General features: G+C 38.2%; 2 protein-coding genes and 2 non-coding genes across 4 annotated transcripts; 2 read left to right on the forward strand and 2 right to left on the reverse strand.

Moving 5' to 3' along the window:
• Positions 1–685: 685 nt before the first annotated feature.
• On the reverse strand, positions 686–757 carry trnad-guc (transfer RNA aspartic acid (anticodon GUC)). The gene has a single exon. It is a non-coding gene; the product is annotated as a tRNA-Asp (tRNA).
• A 10640-nt stretch (positions 758–11397) lies between these two features.
• trnad-guc (transfer RNA aspartic acid (anticodon GUC)) lies at positions 11398–11469 on the reverse strand. The gene has a single exon. It is a non-coding gene; the product is annotated as a tRNA-Asp (tRNA).
• Positions 11470–14981: 3512 nt separating this feature from the next.
• LOC139653039 (histone H1-like) lies at positions 14982–15617 on the forward strand. Its single transcript, XM_071529989.1, has one exon. It carries the CDS (start codon positions 14982–14984, stop codon positions 15615–15617), a length of 636 nt encoding a protein of 211 aa, XP_071386090.1.
• Positions 15618–16627: 1010 nt separating this feature from the next.
• Positions 16628–17659, forward strand: LOC139652845 (histone H3-like). The gene is made up of 2 exons (XM_071529874.1): positions 16628–16969; positions 17648–17659. Exons 1-2 carry the CDS (start codon positions 16628–16630, stop codon positions 17657–17659), a joined length of 354 nt encoding a protein of 117 aa, XP_071385975.1.
• Positions 17660–17925: the final 266 nt, after the last annotated feature.

A 17925-nucleotide genomic window follows, 5' to 3' on the forward strand; every position in this document is an offset into this window, starting at 1 on the left:
CTCATGTTCATGGCAACATGATGAAAGATCAAACTTCTGTTTAATGCTTGAGATTGCTATAATAAATCAGTAACATAGCCTACCTAGTAACAGTCGCAAATATGCCTGCTGTGCTTTTGGAACATTGTTTGGTTGCAGTGACGGATTGGGTCACTGGGTGGCGCTCCTTGTTTTTACTGAGAGTTACAGTCACAGGTTGAGTACTACTCCCAGTCTGTCTCCCGACGAGTAGCTTGTGTCTTCAGTAACGATTTGGTACGTGTTAAACTATATCAGTCTACATGTATGTTGAGAGATTATAGTGCCGTAGAGACCAGGCATTGTATGGCTGACAAGTATAGGTGAATAAAGTGGTACATGTGTGAAATCCCAATACTGATGTCGTCTGGCTCTGTTATGCTATCTTGGAGCAACGTAAACGACCAAGCACGTTACAACCTTTCTTCACGCCATTCACTATTGGTTGACTTACCAGTTCAGCTACTGTAGCTTTACCTATCTATAATTAACTATGACTCTAATTTCAGTCCGGGCAAGGATTAGCCTACTTGAGTTGGACTATAACGGAGTCCATTTATCCGGTCATACCCTCCTTCCTTCCAGCTGAATGTTCTTCAGTGTCTCCATCAGTCTGAGCTCAGATTCCTCTCTGCCTCCATTAAGCTCTGAGAGAGAAAACAGATTCCTCCCCGTCGGGGAATTGAACCCCGGTCTCCCGCGTGACAGGCGGGGATACTCACCACTATACTAACGAGGAGAGGTGCTTAAAGAAAGCACCAAGTCACGTGGTAGTGACACTCGCGGGAGTTTCCTGCTCGACCTCTCTACACCTGTTTCCATTCATTCTCTATGGAAGTTCTAAAACACTACGGATGCAATATATTTTTGGCCACAATGTGGGAGCCTATGTGCTGGTGGCGCTGTTCCCTCTTTTTCCGGCTAGAAACACTAGGCCTCTGTAATATGGGAATATGACAATGAAATGAAATGAAAAAAGTTTAAATGTTTAACTCAACTGGTACTTGGATAGTTCTAAAGAGATTATACAGGAGAGGAAAAGGATAATTTGAACCAGGAGGAGACACCTGGCTTCCACTTTTTCCATCCAACCATATCTGCTTATCCATCCTTCACGGAGCAGAACAGGCTGTTGTGGCCTCATCATCCCTTCATGACGGTAACTGACAGTGAATCAGAATCTACTGTGACTGCTTTCATTTCACTCTGATTTAGTTCGCTTCTTCACATCATTCAAAGCTCCTACAGGATCAAATAAGGATCACGATCGGATCGGACGAGACACAAAGGCTGAAAACCTTAGCTAAAACTGCCTAAAAGCATTTGCATTCAGTCTCTATGGGAGTTCTAAAACACTACTGTGTCTCTCTGTGTCCAGACAGACATCAGATCAGATGAGACAGAAGACTGAAAACCACAATTTGTTCCTGTGTAGCCCATATGTGGAACTACAAGGTTCTTTCTTTCTTTCTTTCTTTCTTTCTTTCTTTCTTTCTTTCTTTCTTTCTTTCTTTCTTTCTTTTTTCTTATTTTCAGCAGTGAAAGAATAATCATTTCAAATACAACTTTTATTTTAATTATAAAATTAAGACATAAAAAAACCCCATATATATATATACATATGATATATGTACATATATACACACACACACGCATATATATATATATATATATATATATATATATATATATATATATATATATATATATATATATATATAATCTAGGCCTATCTAAAAAAGTAAATAGGCCTACATGGTATATGGTATATTTTTGAATGCAGCGCAATGCATTTAACATTAGAGGTAAAAAAAATGATGCATAAAAAGACATAAGGGCAAAAAACAAAAGGAATAAAAACACGAGACACAATAAAAGACACAATAAAACCAGAAATTGAATAACAGAATAATGGAGGAATAATAAAAGATTTAAAAACACATCCATTTGTGATATTTAAACATATGTAGGTAGGCCTAACAGATCATATTTGTTTAGGCCATGCATGGATGAAGAAAATTAGATATAGAAATGTTATTAGGATATTTTGCAATGTACAGGACTACATAAATATTTGCTTATTGTTTGAATAGCCTACAGGTTGCTTTATGTCCTCTGAGAGTTGTTTTTTTGGTAGATTGCTCAAAACTATATCTTTCCAATCCATATATACCACAGTCACATATAATTTACAAAGAAAGCTGCAATGAATTCAGAGTGTTTCTCTTCAGGAAGATTTTCCTTCACTGACTTTACCATTTTACTACAGCACAATTTAAACTACTGCTGACACCTGGTGCAATGAAACGAAGATGAACGAAGAATATAACTTGTGGAGTTAGTCATGCTATTTGTGTTTAATTAGTCAAAGGAGAGAACAAAAGCTATATTTAATCTACTGCCCTTTTTAGTGTACAGATTAAATTTCATAACTGAAATCAGGTTAGTGAAAGGTAAATGTTTCCAACGTCTAACAACAGAATGGCTCCTTTGGTGGTGGCTGCTAATCTAAGTTAGTTGGTAGATGAAGGTGTTTTTTTCTGAGCAGACGTCTTTCTTGAAGTACATGGAACAAGTGAATCAGCTCTTTGATGTAATGTGTGGCCCATGAATGGACCTTAATGTTAATGGTTTAGTTTTGCAGAAATTATAAACGTGGGCTACTCACTATAGTATCAGTGAGAGACACGTGAAGCTAGGTCAGAAGTCAGAGGTCAGTCGTAGAGGAGGAAATTCTGCACGAGCATTCTTTAGCTAAAACTCCCTAAACCTGTTTGCTGTCACTCTCTATAGGAGTTCTGAAGCATACACTACCGATGCAATATATTTTTGGCCACAACGTTGGAGTCTATAGATGGTGGCGCTGTTCCCACTTTTACCTGCCAAGGAGAAACACTTGGGTGTCCCCTGATCACCCAAGTCATAAACCATTCCCTCCAGGCTGGTCATGTTCCACCTGCTCTAAAAACTGCTGTCATCAGACCTCTTCTCAAGAAGCCCATAGACCCAGAAGTTCTTGCCAATTACAGGCCTATTACCAACCTCCCATTTCTGTCCAAGGTGCTGGAAAAAAGTGGCTGCTGCTCAGCTTCAGGACCATCTAAAATTCAACAAACCTCTTTTCCAGTTCCAGTCTGGCTTCCATTCCGCTCACAGCACTGAAAACAGCTCTGGTCAGGGTTACAAACGACCTGCTGATGGCAGCTGATGCTGACTCCCCATCTCTCCTGATCCTCCTTGATCTGACTGCCACATTCAACACTGTTGATCATGACATCGTCCTTAAGAGCCTCCACTGCACCATCAGGCTCTCTGACTCTGTCCTGAACTGGTTTCAGTCCTACCTTTCTGGAAGAACTGAGTATGTCTCTTTGGGAGATGCAAAGTCCCAGACACACCCCGTCACCTGTGGTGTCCCTCAAGGGTCGGTTCTCTGCCCCATCCTGTTCTCCCTTTACATACTCCCCCTCGGCCGTGTCATTAGCTGGCATGGAATATCATTCCACTGCAATGCAGATGACACACAACTATACCTAAAAACTGTCCCAACCCACTCTACAGCTTCATCATCATCATCATCTTGAACAAGGACCTCTCTCCCACAGAACTTTTTCTTCCGTCTTTTAATACAACTTTTAATCTGCTCAAGTTTTCCAGATTCAACTGTGTCTGCTTTGATTTTATTCAGAGAGTTAGTTGGCTGTCCAGATCATTCAAAGCTCCTACATCAGTGATTCTCAACTTTTTTCATTCAATTCATTCATTCAATTTCAATTTGATGAGATTTTATCTCTCAGACCCAAATCTGAGGATATTTTTATTGTTAGATATGATTTTGTCCAGAATTCCATGACTAACTGTACACAAAGACACATTTCTTTTTATTATTTATTTACTTTTTTTTTTTTTTACTACTGAGCAGTAAACATCCTATATTGAAAATGTCTTGAATGGTTATAAAATGGTTATATAACATTTAGAATAAAACTATTGATTTTTATTAAGACATTTCCAAACAGAAACCAGAACCAGAAACCAGAAAGAAAAGAAGAAAAAATGTAAAATATAGCCTACATCTTTTTTGTGGAAATTATCAATCAATCAATCAATCAATCTATCAATCAATCAATCAATCAATCAATAAATCAATCAATCTTTAATAGCACATTTTGAATGCAGCACAATGCACTTAACTTAAGAGATAAAAAAATGATGCATAAAAACAATGATATGCATAAGAAGAGAAGCAAAGGGGGATTTAACAATAAAAACATGATGTACAATAAAAACAGAAATGGAATAACATTCACTCATTCATGCCTTGCAGCAGGATTCTAAATTCCATTGGGTTTGTGGTTCTTGCTCCATATATATATATATATACTGTATATAATATACATTGCACATATTACATTGCACATATTGTACTTAACTTTTTTCATATTAACTGAATTTAGGCCAAAACTCAACACTGGCTGTCACCCACTCTTTCCTGTTCTCCTATCCCCAATCTGTCACACTGACTTGTTGCATGTGAAAAAAACATTCTGCAGAACTCTTTATCCCCGTCCCCCGTTCATCTATTCCCTGCTACTCATTCACCTCTATGTATACTCTGACATGGCTCCAGACTCAGAGCCCCCTGATCCCCATAGTTAGGCTCTGTTTAATATCATGATCACTTAAGCAGTTTCTATGTTTTCCTTTCACATGATTGAACATTTATAATAAACTAGAATATAAATGGGGCAGTTTCTGTTTTTTCTGTTTCCGTTTCATTCATGATGCATCTGTCCGCTCCAGTCCCTTGTATGTGATGTATGTCATGCAGTTGATACTAAACATATCTGAGATATGATATGAATAACAATCTGACATCAAGCATATATCATGACATGATCCTGTAAAGACAGCAGTGATAGAGCAGACATCAATTCCAAGACATCAATTCTAAGTCGTTTTCAAACACATAATCATAGACTTGAACTTCCTTTCTCTTCTTTTTTCCTATATTAAAAAGAGATACACGTAAATTGTCATAATGCCTTTTAGTGATATAATAAAGATGTAGTTTTTTCACCTGCAGAAGCAAAAACAAACAAAAAAACAAAAAAAACGATGATGAGAAATAACCGACAGTTGCGAGTTTGTCATGGTTTGACACTGGTTTTTCGAGTCTTTACAAAAAAATAAAAAATAAAAACAAAAATAAAAATTAAGACAGTAGTGTTGATGTGTTGTGGTTCCATGGTTTAATGGTTAGCACTCTGTATACTAAATACAACTGATAGCTTAGTTGGATTTCTTTGTTTACGGTAATTATTCTTTACAGGAATTGTTATGAAGGGTTTCAGAAACTCTATGATGATTCTGGATTGCTTACAGCCACACTGAAAAAAAGAACTTTGTGGTCGAGTAAAATATATTAAATTAACTGTCATAATTTCTACATTGTAATATTAAGATTCAGTGAGAACTAGAATTTCTTAAGTAAAAATTTAAATATATACTCATTTTATTCATGTAATAAATTAACTGTGTGGGAAGAGTAAGTTTTATTATAGATTTACTCATAATATTTAAATGTTTTATAGTCACTGCACATAAACCTAAAAATACTATGTAAATTTTAATCTAAAAGTATAGCGCGTTTGAATCCGCGCATGCGCCTTTGGACAAGACAAGAGACCCGCGATTTGTTGGGTTGGTTTCCGGTTGGATCCGGTTGGATCAGAGTCAGAGACGGTTGGGATTGTCACGGAGGTGCTCCATGCCTGGGTTATCTCGGGTAAGTTATTGCCTTTCTGTTTTAGATTTTATATGGGTCTGTGTGCATTTTGATAGTTTGATTCTTGTTTGTTTGATGCCATATATGTTACTGTTAATAATTACCTTAACGTTAGTTATAACTGTTAGCTAGCTAATATTACCAGATTAGAAAAAAACAACCGCATCCACACGTAGTGTTAAATATGCAGGAAAGCTCCGCTATTTATTTCACTTCTATAAAACTAAAGGCATAAAAGTTGCCATAGAGAGGGGGGGGGGGGTTAGTCAAAAGCAGAGGAGAGGAAATGTAACGTTAACATTAATTGATGTCAGCCGCCATTATTGGACCGGGCAAGACTGGCCTGTAACAAATGCGACCTGGAGCTCAACCTTTCACAGTATAATGCTTTCTAGTCTATATGTTATATTCATGAAGTTCATCTGTAATTTGTTAGTTAAAAAAACAAAGTCTTATAAACATATGTTTCTATCAACAGGAAGCAGAACAGTACAGCAGTGAGTTGTGGTATCACATGTCAGGCCCAGGATACGCTGCAGGATGAGCCAGTGGAGTGAGTGATTGGTCTAACGCTGCAACATTAGTCAGGCAAGTAGAAATCTATGTATGCATGATATAATATTGCTGTTGTTATTTTTCCCTATCCTTCACTGCGTAATGTAATATAAAATTGTGGCTAAATGTTTTATATCATTGTTTTAATATCACAAATTGTGTCTGTTCATTTACAGGGTGACCTTACTCTTAGGACGAGCCAATACAGTGGACAGTTGAGGTCTAGGGAGGAGGACAGATTGATGGGTTTCAACGGTGTCAACAGGGAGAAACAGTAGGCTTCCTATGTTATGAGTTGGTCATGCAAAAACTGCTTTGTTTTGTGAAGCTGAGGTAGGTGAATCTATAAACCCTTAAAAATGTTGCCTGCTCCATTGGGCAGTAACAATAATTTGTTTTTATGATATATACTATGGAGTACTGTTCCTGATTGAACACATGAACATAAATAAACTTGAAATGTTCGTCTCTCACAGTTAAAATTGGAAGCCAAATTAGTGTTCCTCTTTTTGAGTTGATCATTGTAAAAATTGCTAGCTTGTTCATTCCACCATTAATATCTACAGGGTTTAAAACGCCCTATACAGAATTTACCTACCTGTATCTTTTGTCAATTCAGATCAAGGAGGAAGTCAGGAGAATAACTACAATTTCCGTGGAGCAGAGCTTCATGTACAAACTTGACCACTACACACCAAAACGTATTGCCCTGATGAAGGCCAAGGAAGGTGTCGTGGGGACCAAGCTGAGGCCGTTCCTGGACAAACTGAGTCAGGTGTGCTTGTTCACATTTTTTTGAAGGTAGACGGACCTACTGTCTCTCTCACACACACACGCACACTGCCCCATGCGTACACATACAGCACAAATCCTTGCACTCGGTAGCTTCAATGCCCCTGTACGCTCCATCTTTCCACACATGGCTCTTGCTCCGTGTGCTCAAATCACTGCTCCTTGCACATGTATGCTCTTGTGTTCTCACCTGACAGTTCATTGTGTATGAATAATGGTTCAGTATTGACACAATATTAATCTGTTCACAGAACCAAAGCATTGAGATGAGACGTGAAGCTGTTATCCGCAGCCTCATACTGTACCTTGGCGAGAAAGAAGAGGAACTTTTTGAAGATTGCCTGGTAAAGCATGATTTTTTTTTTTTTTTTTTTTTGACACAGTTTAAAATTTTAATGTGTTATCATTTAAAGTGCAAGTTAACCCTAAAGTAAGACAGGAAGGCAGACGAAGGGATGGAGATATTCCACTCAGCAATGGCCCAAATGGTACATTGAAAAAGCCAACAAAATCTTATATCATCTGGAAGAACAAACTAAATGGATATTTTTCAATGATTCAAATTAAGTAGATTCACAAACATTGAACGTGCTCTAGGGTTACAAAGCCATAGGATTTCCTGGCACTGTAAAGGTGCAGAGGCACACAATTTATGGCTGTTTTACTAATGCCGGCTCACTGTAAAATAGATTTGACTCAATTTAATCTGATTTAATTTAATCTGAGCAATTCTATTTTAGTTTGTTTCTCAATAGAATTGTCAACATTTTTCTTGTAAATTGTATGCAGGAGGACAGCCATAGTGGTGCCACTCAACACATCGTCAAGATCCTGGTTGTCCATGGTGCTGATGGAGAGGATCCACGGGATGTATCCATCCTTCTTGAAGGCAAGGAGATGTTGCCAGGATGCGGCAGTACTGCTAAAGTTTGCACGCTGCTTATGGGGCTGATTTATGCCCTCAACCTTGTATACCCCCCCAACACTGCGCTACACTTTTGAGGTGTTTCTTCTTTTGAGAAACTTTTCCTAGAACTGGATGGGATTAAGCTGTCCCCAAAAGTACAAGCTTTAAAGTTGAAGTTGCTGTCTTAAATGCTATCGCCATGGCAAGTACTGTACAATCTCGGCTGCTGGTACACCCCAACTCACTTCTCCATCTTGCAAATGACTGTAACAACAACTTGCAAAGATACAGTCAGCTCCATTGGACCCTCTGCTCACATACAGCAGCTTGTGTTTATATGGACCTTCCACTGTCCAGACACACAGACTTGCAGCGGTCTTCTTCAGGTTTAACTCTCCAAAAGACTGTTGGATGTGGTCAAATATGGCCAGGACTTGTTGACTTTGAAAACTATATTGCTGTTTGTAAGATGGTTTAATGCAAAAATAATGCATGGATGCAAAAATAATCACAGTGGAATGGTAATGTATTGTGTACCAGTGTGAATATCAATATCCCTTTCAATATAAACACTTGGCCCCAATAGTATGTAAGGCACTTGAAAAAAATAGTAATGTGGGGCTTTAGTGATGTTGTCCTGCTCGCACCCTTGTGGAGAAATGCCAAGAATTAGCACCTTGCCTTTGAGTTCAACTTCGCCCTGGCTAACTAGTTGTGGGAAGTTGTCTGTCTGAAATGTTTTCCGTTTTGTGTCAACTAAGGCACCTGGTCTTTCTGTCATTGATGTTTATTACAGATAAAGGGTAAAGAAAAAGTTAACATTTATTCTTTATCTAGAACTGTTAACACCTTTAACTGTCGATCAAAATGTTTTAATGCTTTAAGGTTTTAATGGCATACTTAAAGTGCACTAATCCAGAGTGCCGGTTTGAATGTTGCAATTGCACCGAGTGCTGTAAGGTTTTAATTGAATATTTGAAAAGCACCATTCCAGATCTGTGTTGAATGCAGTGGATTTATCTTTAAGAGCAAGGTAATATTGACACAAACACATCTTTGCAATATTTACTGACAAATCGATGACTGTTTTAACTTTGATAAGGTATAATACTTGGAGACAAGAACATTGGGTAGGGGTGGGATTTGACCAAGCAGTTAAGTGACATTGGTTGTTAATGTTGCTAATTCTAAAAATATTGCTATTTAGAATTTAGGTTATGTCAATACTACCTAGCTCTGTCTACCTCATCTCATCATCCTGTTGTTTTTGTCATGTGATATGCCCTTCTATATTTTATGCCCCCTGGGGTAAAAAAACAAAAAAACAACCTATTTTGAAATGCAGTGTATACTGTAGGATCAAAAAATTAGCCATTTTATATTTTTTATAAGTTCATGTTGGTGAATGGAGTGAATTGTTTTACAGAACAGCAGACACTTGAATGAGCATTCAGTTATACTTTACTTTTTCAATAGAGCAAAAATGACCATTCTATATCAGTGGGGGTATGCATGTGTTGTTGATTAATGCCAGTCATGCCACTGTTACCCCTGTTACCCCCCCCCCCCAACATTCAGCGACGAAATGCCCTGATATAAAGCTATTCCACATAGTCGAATTGTACAAGGTTAATTCCATGGTTGTCGTTCCAAACGATCAGAGGTTTTACTGAAGGCACCTTTAAGTACTTGTTTCCAGACTTTACCAGGTGATGTGAACGTTGGTGATTGGTGTTTGTTGACAAAATAAACAGTTGTAATTATATTGTATTTTAGTTGTGTGATTTGTGATAAAAGTATATTAAATGCATAGAGAAAGTGATTACATTTATTTGGTAACATTTATCAAAAGAAAATTAGCAACGTTTACATAATTATAGTGAGTAATATAACTTAAAACAACTAAGTAATTGAAAATGTCAAACAGAAAAAATATAATAAAATATACTTATTTAATTCATAACAGTAAATATTACAGATATATAAGATTTACTTAATATTTTGATGACAGCGACGTTCCTGTCTATGAAAAAATTTAATTGACTTTACTTAATTAGTTTAAATAAATATAACTTATAACTTAAATATAATTAAGTAACATTTACTTAATATCTTCATGAATGTTAAGTTTAGTGGTAAGTACATTTTACTTGATACTGGCAAGTGAGTTGTACTTGATATTACAGCAGTAAAATTTACTTAAAAAGTATTAGTGCAAATTGTTACAAAGATTTTATCAAGTAAATCCTACAAGTTATTTTTTTCAGTGCACCATGGGCATCCGGTCAGAGATTAATACACATTAGATGTCCTTTCAAATCTTTATTTGACTCCATTTACATTGGGTTAGACTGGAATATAGTCTTGAGTGTGGTCTACAATGAGAAAAAGGAGCATACATTAATTTCAATGAATTGCACTATTTATAAACTACAAATAAATGTCCTATACCAAGCAGAGTTCCATTCCAATACAATGTTCAGAGATGCAGTTATATAAACGTCCGCTAGAGGGCGTTTAATGATCACTAATGGTATCCAGTAAGGCGAAACAGATGAGTTACATTCAGTTCCAGCTAATACAATCTAAAGTAATCTGACATGTAACTTACTTGCCATTTGCACTTTAATCATTAACCTACAATAATAGATATAATATTCCAATATAAATATATAGATATAGCACAACTATAACAGGGTTGACTTATGCACGTTTTCTACTAGTATGAAAAGCACGGCAGTTACGCTATTTTTATGAACTACAATTATCACCCAATAAACATACCATGGACTATAACTAATATTTGAACATGAAATAAAGATAGGAAATAACTTCTTACTTTGTTCAAGTCACGCACACTCTGCATGGTCTGGTAATTAACCCAATGGCGCATGTGAGGTAAGTTGCTCCCTCCCGAACATGCTGCTGTACTGAATAGTCCTGAAACAAAACCTATTCTGATTAGCTAGCATAATATTATGATGGACCAATCACAGAACGTCTTATTCTTAAACAAATGACAAACACAAAGTTTCAGCTGGTCTTAAAGGGACGGACATTAATTCACTAGACCATTTTCAACAGGAATAGTCACACTTGGGTCGTGGCTATTACAAGGAATGTATGTTGTGAATAGTGAATCACTAAATGTATTTCATTTACATATACAGATGTCTTTAACTAGGAATTAACATTATTTTGTATTTTCATATTTTTTTTTATTCATGAGCCTTAACAGAGCCACATCGTTTGACCAATCTTCCTAAGGAGTGTCTCCATCAGTCTGAGCTCAGATTCCTCTCTGCCTCCAAAAAGCTCTGAGAGAGAAAACAGATTTCTCCCCGTCGGGGAATTGAACCCCGGTCTCCCGCGTGACAGGCGGGGATACTCACCACTATACTAACGAGGAGAGGTGTTCGTCTTAGGGATCAGGTCACGTGACGGTGACGCTTATGGGAGTTTCCGTTTCCATTCATTCTCTATGGGAGTTCTAAAACACTACGGATGCGATATATTTTTGACCACAGCGTTGAAGTCAATGGGCTGGTGGCGCTGTTCCCACCGGCAAGTGAGAGAAACACCAAGCCCCTGTAATATGGAAATGCTACAATGAAATATGGAAAAAATAATAATAATGAAAATAAAAGGCACTAGTTAAATTAAATTTACACATTTACAAATTTACAAAGGTTGAATGTTATAAATAGATAGATGTTAAATCCTTGTGTTTATAAATTGTGTCTGTGGTAGCAGTCTCTGAGGGTGGAGGGGTGTATGTCACAGTCTTTGATATGTATGTGTGTGTATGTCACAGTCTTTGATGTGTGTGTGTGTGTGTGTGTGTGTGCGCTCACAGTTCTTGTAATCTGTTCTGTGGCTGGGCAGGGAGGGGTGTGATGGAGGCCACAGCTCTGTGAAAGAAGCTGTTCCTCAGTCTATTGGTGCGGGATCTTATTGTCCTGGACCGTTTGCCGGACGCCAGCGGTTCAAAAGGTAAAAGGAAAGAAGAGAGAGAGAGAGCCGAGCCGCTGCGTCTGCACGCGCCGCCATCTCCGCCATCTCCGTACCAGTCAGGCTTTAGAAAACAACATGACACCACAATGGCAGCAATGAAAGTCATTAATGACGTTATAAATTCTTTGGATGAGAAGCAGCATTGTGTCTCTCTCTTTATTGACCTGTCAAAGACCTTTGACACAGTTGATCATGACATCATGATACAAAGACTAGTCAATATAGGTTTATCTGAAAAGGCAGTATAAGGCACCCTATAGGGTGGTTCAGAAATTACTTGTCAAATAGAACATGTATGTCCAGTTTGATGATGTGACATCTGATATTTTAATTATTCACAAGGGGCTGCGACAAGGCTCAGTCCTTGGACCTTTTCTTTTCACAATTTATCTATCTATAATTTCATCTATCTATCTATCTATCTATCTATCTATCTATCTATCTATCTATCTATCTATCTATCTATCTATCTATCTATTTATCTAATTTTCATTTATATGCAGATGACACAGTAATTTATTCTTGTGCAGATTCATTAAATAAGGCTTTTGAGGAACTTCAATGCGCTTTTAATACTGTACAAGTGCAGCTGTGTCAGCTGAAGCTTATTATGGATGCTGATAAGACCAAGCTGATGGTATTTACCAGGTCAGAGTAAGAGCCCCAGTCTTTACCTCATTTTACTACAATGCAGGATAAACCAATTGAAAAAGTGTCAACTTATGAGTGTCTGGGTTTTTTAATAGACAATGGTCTTACTTTTAGGTATCATATAGAGTCCCTGGTAAAAAGGCTTACTCAAGCTACTTTTCTACCTGCAATAGATTATACATTTTATAAGTATGTCTTTACAAACTGTAAATATATAAACTCATCACTGTATTCTCTATCGGAAAGTGGGTTGGCCTTTCCTGGCATTATGCAGGCTGAGTCACTGGTATATTTTTTATTTATAAAGCAGTACTGAAACAACTCACATTTTATTTATGTATGTACATTGTCCAGCATACACAAAACTTGCTTTTACTGAATGTAAAAATGTACAGAGTTTGGTAAAACATTTCAGTTCCCAGCCCCTGTGGTGTGGAAGAGCTCCAGAAGGAGCTGAAATGACAGGAGTTTGTCTCATTGAATGATTTTAAAGCAATGGTTAGAGGTAGGGAGGGAAGTGAAAATTGTATTTTTTTTTCCATAGTGGAAATTGCTTTCAGTAATGAATGTTTGTTAATAATGTATAATGATGTAATGTTATGTAATTGTAATGTTTGTTGTAGCATCTGTAACTTTGTGCTACTTTCCTTGGTCAGGTCCCTGTTGAAAAAGAGATTCTTAATGTCAATGAGGCATTCTGCCTGTAAATTAAATTAAACATATGTTTGTAAAAACAGCAGATAATACATTTTTAACATACTTTGTTACATCACAGTTTTCAAACAATGGACACAATGAAACAAACACATTTATCTTGTCTGATTCGTGACAGAGATAAGATAAGAAATAAGTTGTCTTTTCTCTTTTCCTATTAAATTATTCAGCAAGAATCGGGTCCATCTGAGACTTCATAGATAAATAAATGAATGGACAAACAAACAAACAAATAAATAAATAAATAAATAAATAAATAAATAAATAAATAAATAAATAAATAAATAAATAAATAAATAAATAAATAAATAAATAATAGTGTATTCCAAAAGTTGTGAAGAGCTGAGAATCACAAGTTTTTGATAAGGATTAAGTATCAAACAGAAACACTGTAAATTCAGTACTGGGATAAAATCAGGAACAAAATTCAAATGATCTCCAAGCAACTGCTGTTACTCACAGAGTAAAGAGGCTGAGGCGCTTTAAAGGTACATGGAATGAGGCTGAGGAGCGCTGCTTTGCTTACTAGATATCAAATAAATTGATCTTTGGAGTCAAGGTTTACATATCAACAGGCAAAGAAGGGAATGAAGCTCATTGTTTGTGGTTAAGAAAGCTGATCTCCCCAAAAGAATAGTCTTTGAAAGAAGAATAGTCCAATTTTTGGGGAGATCAGCCTTCTTAACACAAACAATGAGCTTAATTCCCTTTTTACCTGTGGGTTTAAATGTAGTTTTCCACACATAAAAAAATAATAATAAAAAGATAAATACAGAATGATATTTCAGTCTAATGGACTTAAACTAGACAGCACAGCAAGTTGGATCACATTGCATTGGAAGTCAGGATATATGTGTCCATTGGAGAAAATAAATGTTTGGGCTACTTTAATATCAGAGAATATCACAAACTTTAACAAAATATATTTTCAGTGTCATTAATCATGACTGCAGCATTCACCGGAGCCAGAAAGAAAACTCCTCAGGAACAATCTCTCACAGGAAGTCACCGGCAGATCAGTGTGTTTACTGACACCAAACAATCCGCCGATTAAAACAAAACAAATCACACCAATACATTACTTTCACTTTTATTCCCTCGTCAGACATTTCTGCTTACTGGACAACTAGTGCTGTTTGGAATGTGAAGCATATTAAACCATTTTACGAGACGAAATGTGAAGAAAACCCGCTGCGGGTTGAACGCTGTAACGGTGTATCAGAGAGGTTTGAGGCTTTCCTGAATAAAACGAAAGTCTCCTCAGCGCTAAACATGACGTCATCCCGAGAGGAAAGAAGTTTCGTCACTGCTCCAATAACAGTTCCACTTGAAAACTGCTCCGATCTGCGTCTTTTATCCCTAAAATGTGGAAGAGAAAACACAAGTGTCGCCACATTTCAACAGGACAGACAGAGCGGCTGTGTGTGTTGAGTCTACACGGTCCTCATGCTGTGTATAAGTCCCGCCTCTTGCTCTGCGTCGACAAACAGTCCAGTCAGACTCTGTAGAGCTGTGAGAAGCAGACCAGACTAGAAGAGAACAATGGCAGAAATCGCTCCAGCTGCACCCGCCGCTGCCGCCCCGGCTAAAGCGGCCAAACCCGCGAAGAAGAAGGCCGTGAAGCCGAAGAAGAGCGGCCCCAGCGTCGGTGAGCTGATCGTTAAAGCCGTGTCCGCCTCCAAGGAGCGGAGCGGCGTGTCTCTGGCCGCCGTCAAGAAGAGCCTGGCTGCCGAAGGCTACGACGTGGACAAGAACAAGACCCGCGTTAAGATCGCCATCAAGAAGCTGGTGGAAAAAGGCGATCTGGTCCAGATCAAGGGGACCGGGGCCTCCGGCTCCTTCAAGGTCGCCAAGAAGGCTGAGAAGGCCAAGAAGCCGGCTGCCAAGAAAGCAGCTCCGAAAGCCAAGAAGCCCGCTGCTAAGAAAGTCACCAAGAGCCCGAAGAAGCCTGTAGCCAAGAAGGCTGCAGCTAAAAAGCCAGTAGTCGCTAAGAAATCCCCGAAGAAGGCGAAGAAGCCCGCAGCGGCCAAGAAACCAGCGAAGAGCCCCAAGAAGCCGACCAAGAGTCCCAAGAAGGTGGCGAAGAAGCCCGCTGCTGCCAAGAAACCTGCCGCGAAGAAAGCTGCCAAGCCCAAAGTCAAGACTGCAGCTAAGAAAGCAGCACCGAAGAAGAAGTAAACGTCTAAGTGTCACGTAACCCACAAAAGGCTCTTTTAAGAGCCACCCACAACTTCATGGAAGAGCAGTTTCCTTATTTGTGTTTTTTTTTTCATGATATAACCTATAAAACAAAAAAAGTTACTTTGTCACATATTGGAAATGTGGCAGATCAACCCCTCTTGTTTTTTCCCCCTTTTGATTATAGACAAAGAAGTATCCGCATATTCTGTGGATGAATTACACATTGGCACTTTGACTTACTATGTAATTAATATATAAATATGTAAAATACGTAGCATACGCATTACATTGTGTGATGACTCAAGAGGTAAGTCCTTTATTGTTGGATACGTATTATTCTAATCCCTTAGACTCAATGACAGGTTTCACTCAACAGTTTTTCCATTTGAAAAAGAACAAAACAAACATGTTAATTCCCCACAATGTATTTTTTTTAATCCATATTCTATACAGACAGAGCACTAACATAAATGCATCATGAAAACCTGTGCATATGAATGATAGAATATCTTATCACATGTTTAACTACTGCATATTGTCTACTTGTTTATAAATTGTTGAATATATTTTAATAAGTTAATCCATACCTATAAGAAATGCGATTTCCATTCTTCACACACCACTTTTATTATTTTAGTTTATCTTTATATATTTCTATTGTTTTTCATTGAATCTTTAGTCTTTTTTTACCATTATTTTGCTGGTTATCTTTTCCACATTTGAGTGAAAAAAGTGATTTAAAATACTTCAACAGTAAAATATATAAAATATTTGTCCTTTTCAGTAAAAGCCTTTTCTGCCGCCGTTAGACTCAGCAGCTGTGGAGGAGTGGTTTAGTTTGAATTTTGGGCGGGCTGCCAATAGGTGATCTGCTGAAGCACGCGCTCCCCTCGGGCAGACCAATCAGCGTATGGTAGCGCTCCGGCGTCGGCTATATAAAGTCGACATTACGTCTCAAATCGCACATTTTCTTCTGCCGTTAAGAAGGAAGAGCTGAGCTTTGAGCCATGGCCAGAACCAAGCAGACCGCCCGTAAATCCACCGGAGGAAAAGCTCCCAGGAAGCAGCTCGCCACCAAGGCTGCCAGGAAAAGCGCCCCGGCCACCGGCGGCGTCAAGAAGCCCCACCGTTACAGGCCCGGTACCGTGGCTCTCAGAGAGATCCGGCGCTACCAGAAATCCACCGAGCTGCTCATCCGCAAGCTGCCCTTCCAGCGCCTGGTCAGAGAAATCGCTCAGGATTTCAAGACCGACCTGCGCTTCCAGAGCTCCGCTGTCATGGCTCTGCAGGAGGCCAGCGAGGCTTACCTGGTCGGCCTCTTTGAGGACACCAACCTGTGCGCCATACACGTTTTTTTTGATTCTTACAATGCAAATATAACTGTATTTTCTTAATGAATTGGCTGCAAATAACCACATTGTATAGCCTGCTACAACTGCCGTAACCAATACTCACGGCATTCAGCGTATATTCAGGCCGCTGTTGGCTGAATATACAATCAAATGACAAACAGCCAACGAGCTGTGTGTATTGTGAAGCACCATATTAGTAGGAAATGCATGTGACATCACGGGAATACTATGAATAGGCTGTCTCTGCTTTGGAGAGAGAATATTACCTTCATTTTTAGGACCTTTGAGAGGATTATAAACAGGAATCCCCCCCCCCCCCCACCGTCTTCTGACCGCCAGTTTGACGTCACTGATGAATCATTTTTTATAAACATCCCGCCAAAATCCCATAGTTTGTTTCAGTAAAGAAATTCCTGTTTACATCAGTTATGATAACCCAAATGATTTGCTTTTTTTTTTTTTGCTTTAGCAAAGAAGGAAAGTGTCAGAATAGAGTGAAAGGTGGTAATATCAACATACTAAACAGACAACTCCAATACTCTCTCTCTCACACACACACAATAACAGTAAATCAATTAAAATGTGACACAAATACTGGTAGGCTACTATCATGCCGGGTATTTTTATTTTTATTTTTTCTTTTGATCACTCCCCCTGTCTCTCAGTGTATTGCAGACTCTCTGGTGAGATTTGAACCGAGCTTGTGACTGCAGAGTGAAGGCTCTTAACTTCTATACTATCTCTAAAATTGTAATTTACACAGTATCTCAGAGACAGACTCATATGTAATTCTTCTTTTTTTTTTTTTAAGAGTTTCTGGTTGCCGTGGTGGCTCGAAACATATTGACAGCTTGAACATCAGCCAATACAGCCAGACGAACCTGATATCTCTGCTATTAACTGAAAAGACACTGGAATTTTAGTTTAATGTAGTTTTCATAGAACAGCTAAAT

This window comes from Centroberyx affinis, unplaced genomic scaffold, assembly GCF_046629955.1.
Source record: "Centroberyx affinis isolate AG114_WGS23_722 - 3 ecotype Tasmania unplaced genomic scaffold, CSIRO-AGI_Caff_v1 ptg000129l_1, whole genome shotgun sequence".
NCBI lineage: Eukaryota > Metazoa > Chordata > Actinopteri > Beryciformes > Berycidae > Centroberyx > Centroberyx affinis.

Bases quoted from the DNA above. Each gene is read 5' to 3' on its own strand.
- LOC139653039 (XM_071529989.1), top strand. From the start codon at position 14,982: ATGGCAGAAATCGCTCCAGCTGCACCCGCCGCTGCCGCCCCGGCTAAA.
- LOC139652845 (XM_071529874.1), top strand. From the start codon at position 16,628: ATGGCCAGAACCAAGCAGACCGCCCGTAAATCCACCGGAGGAAAAGCT.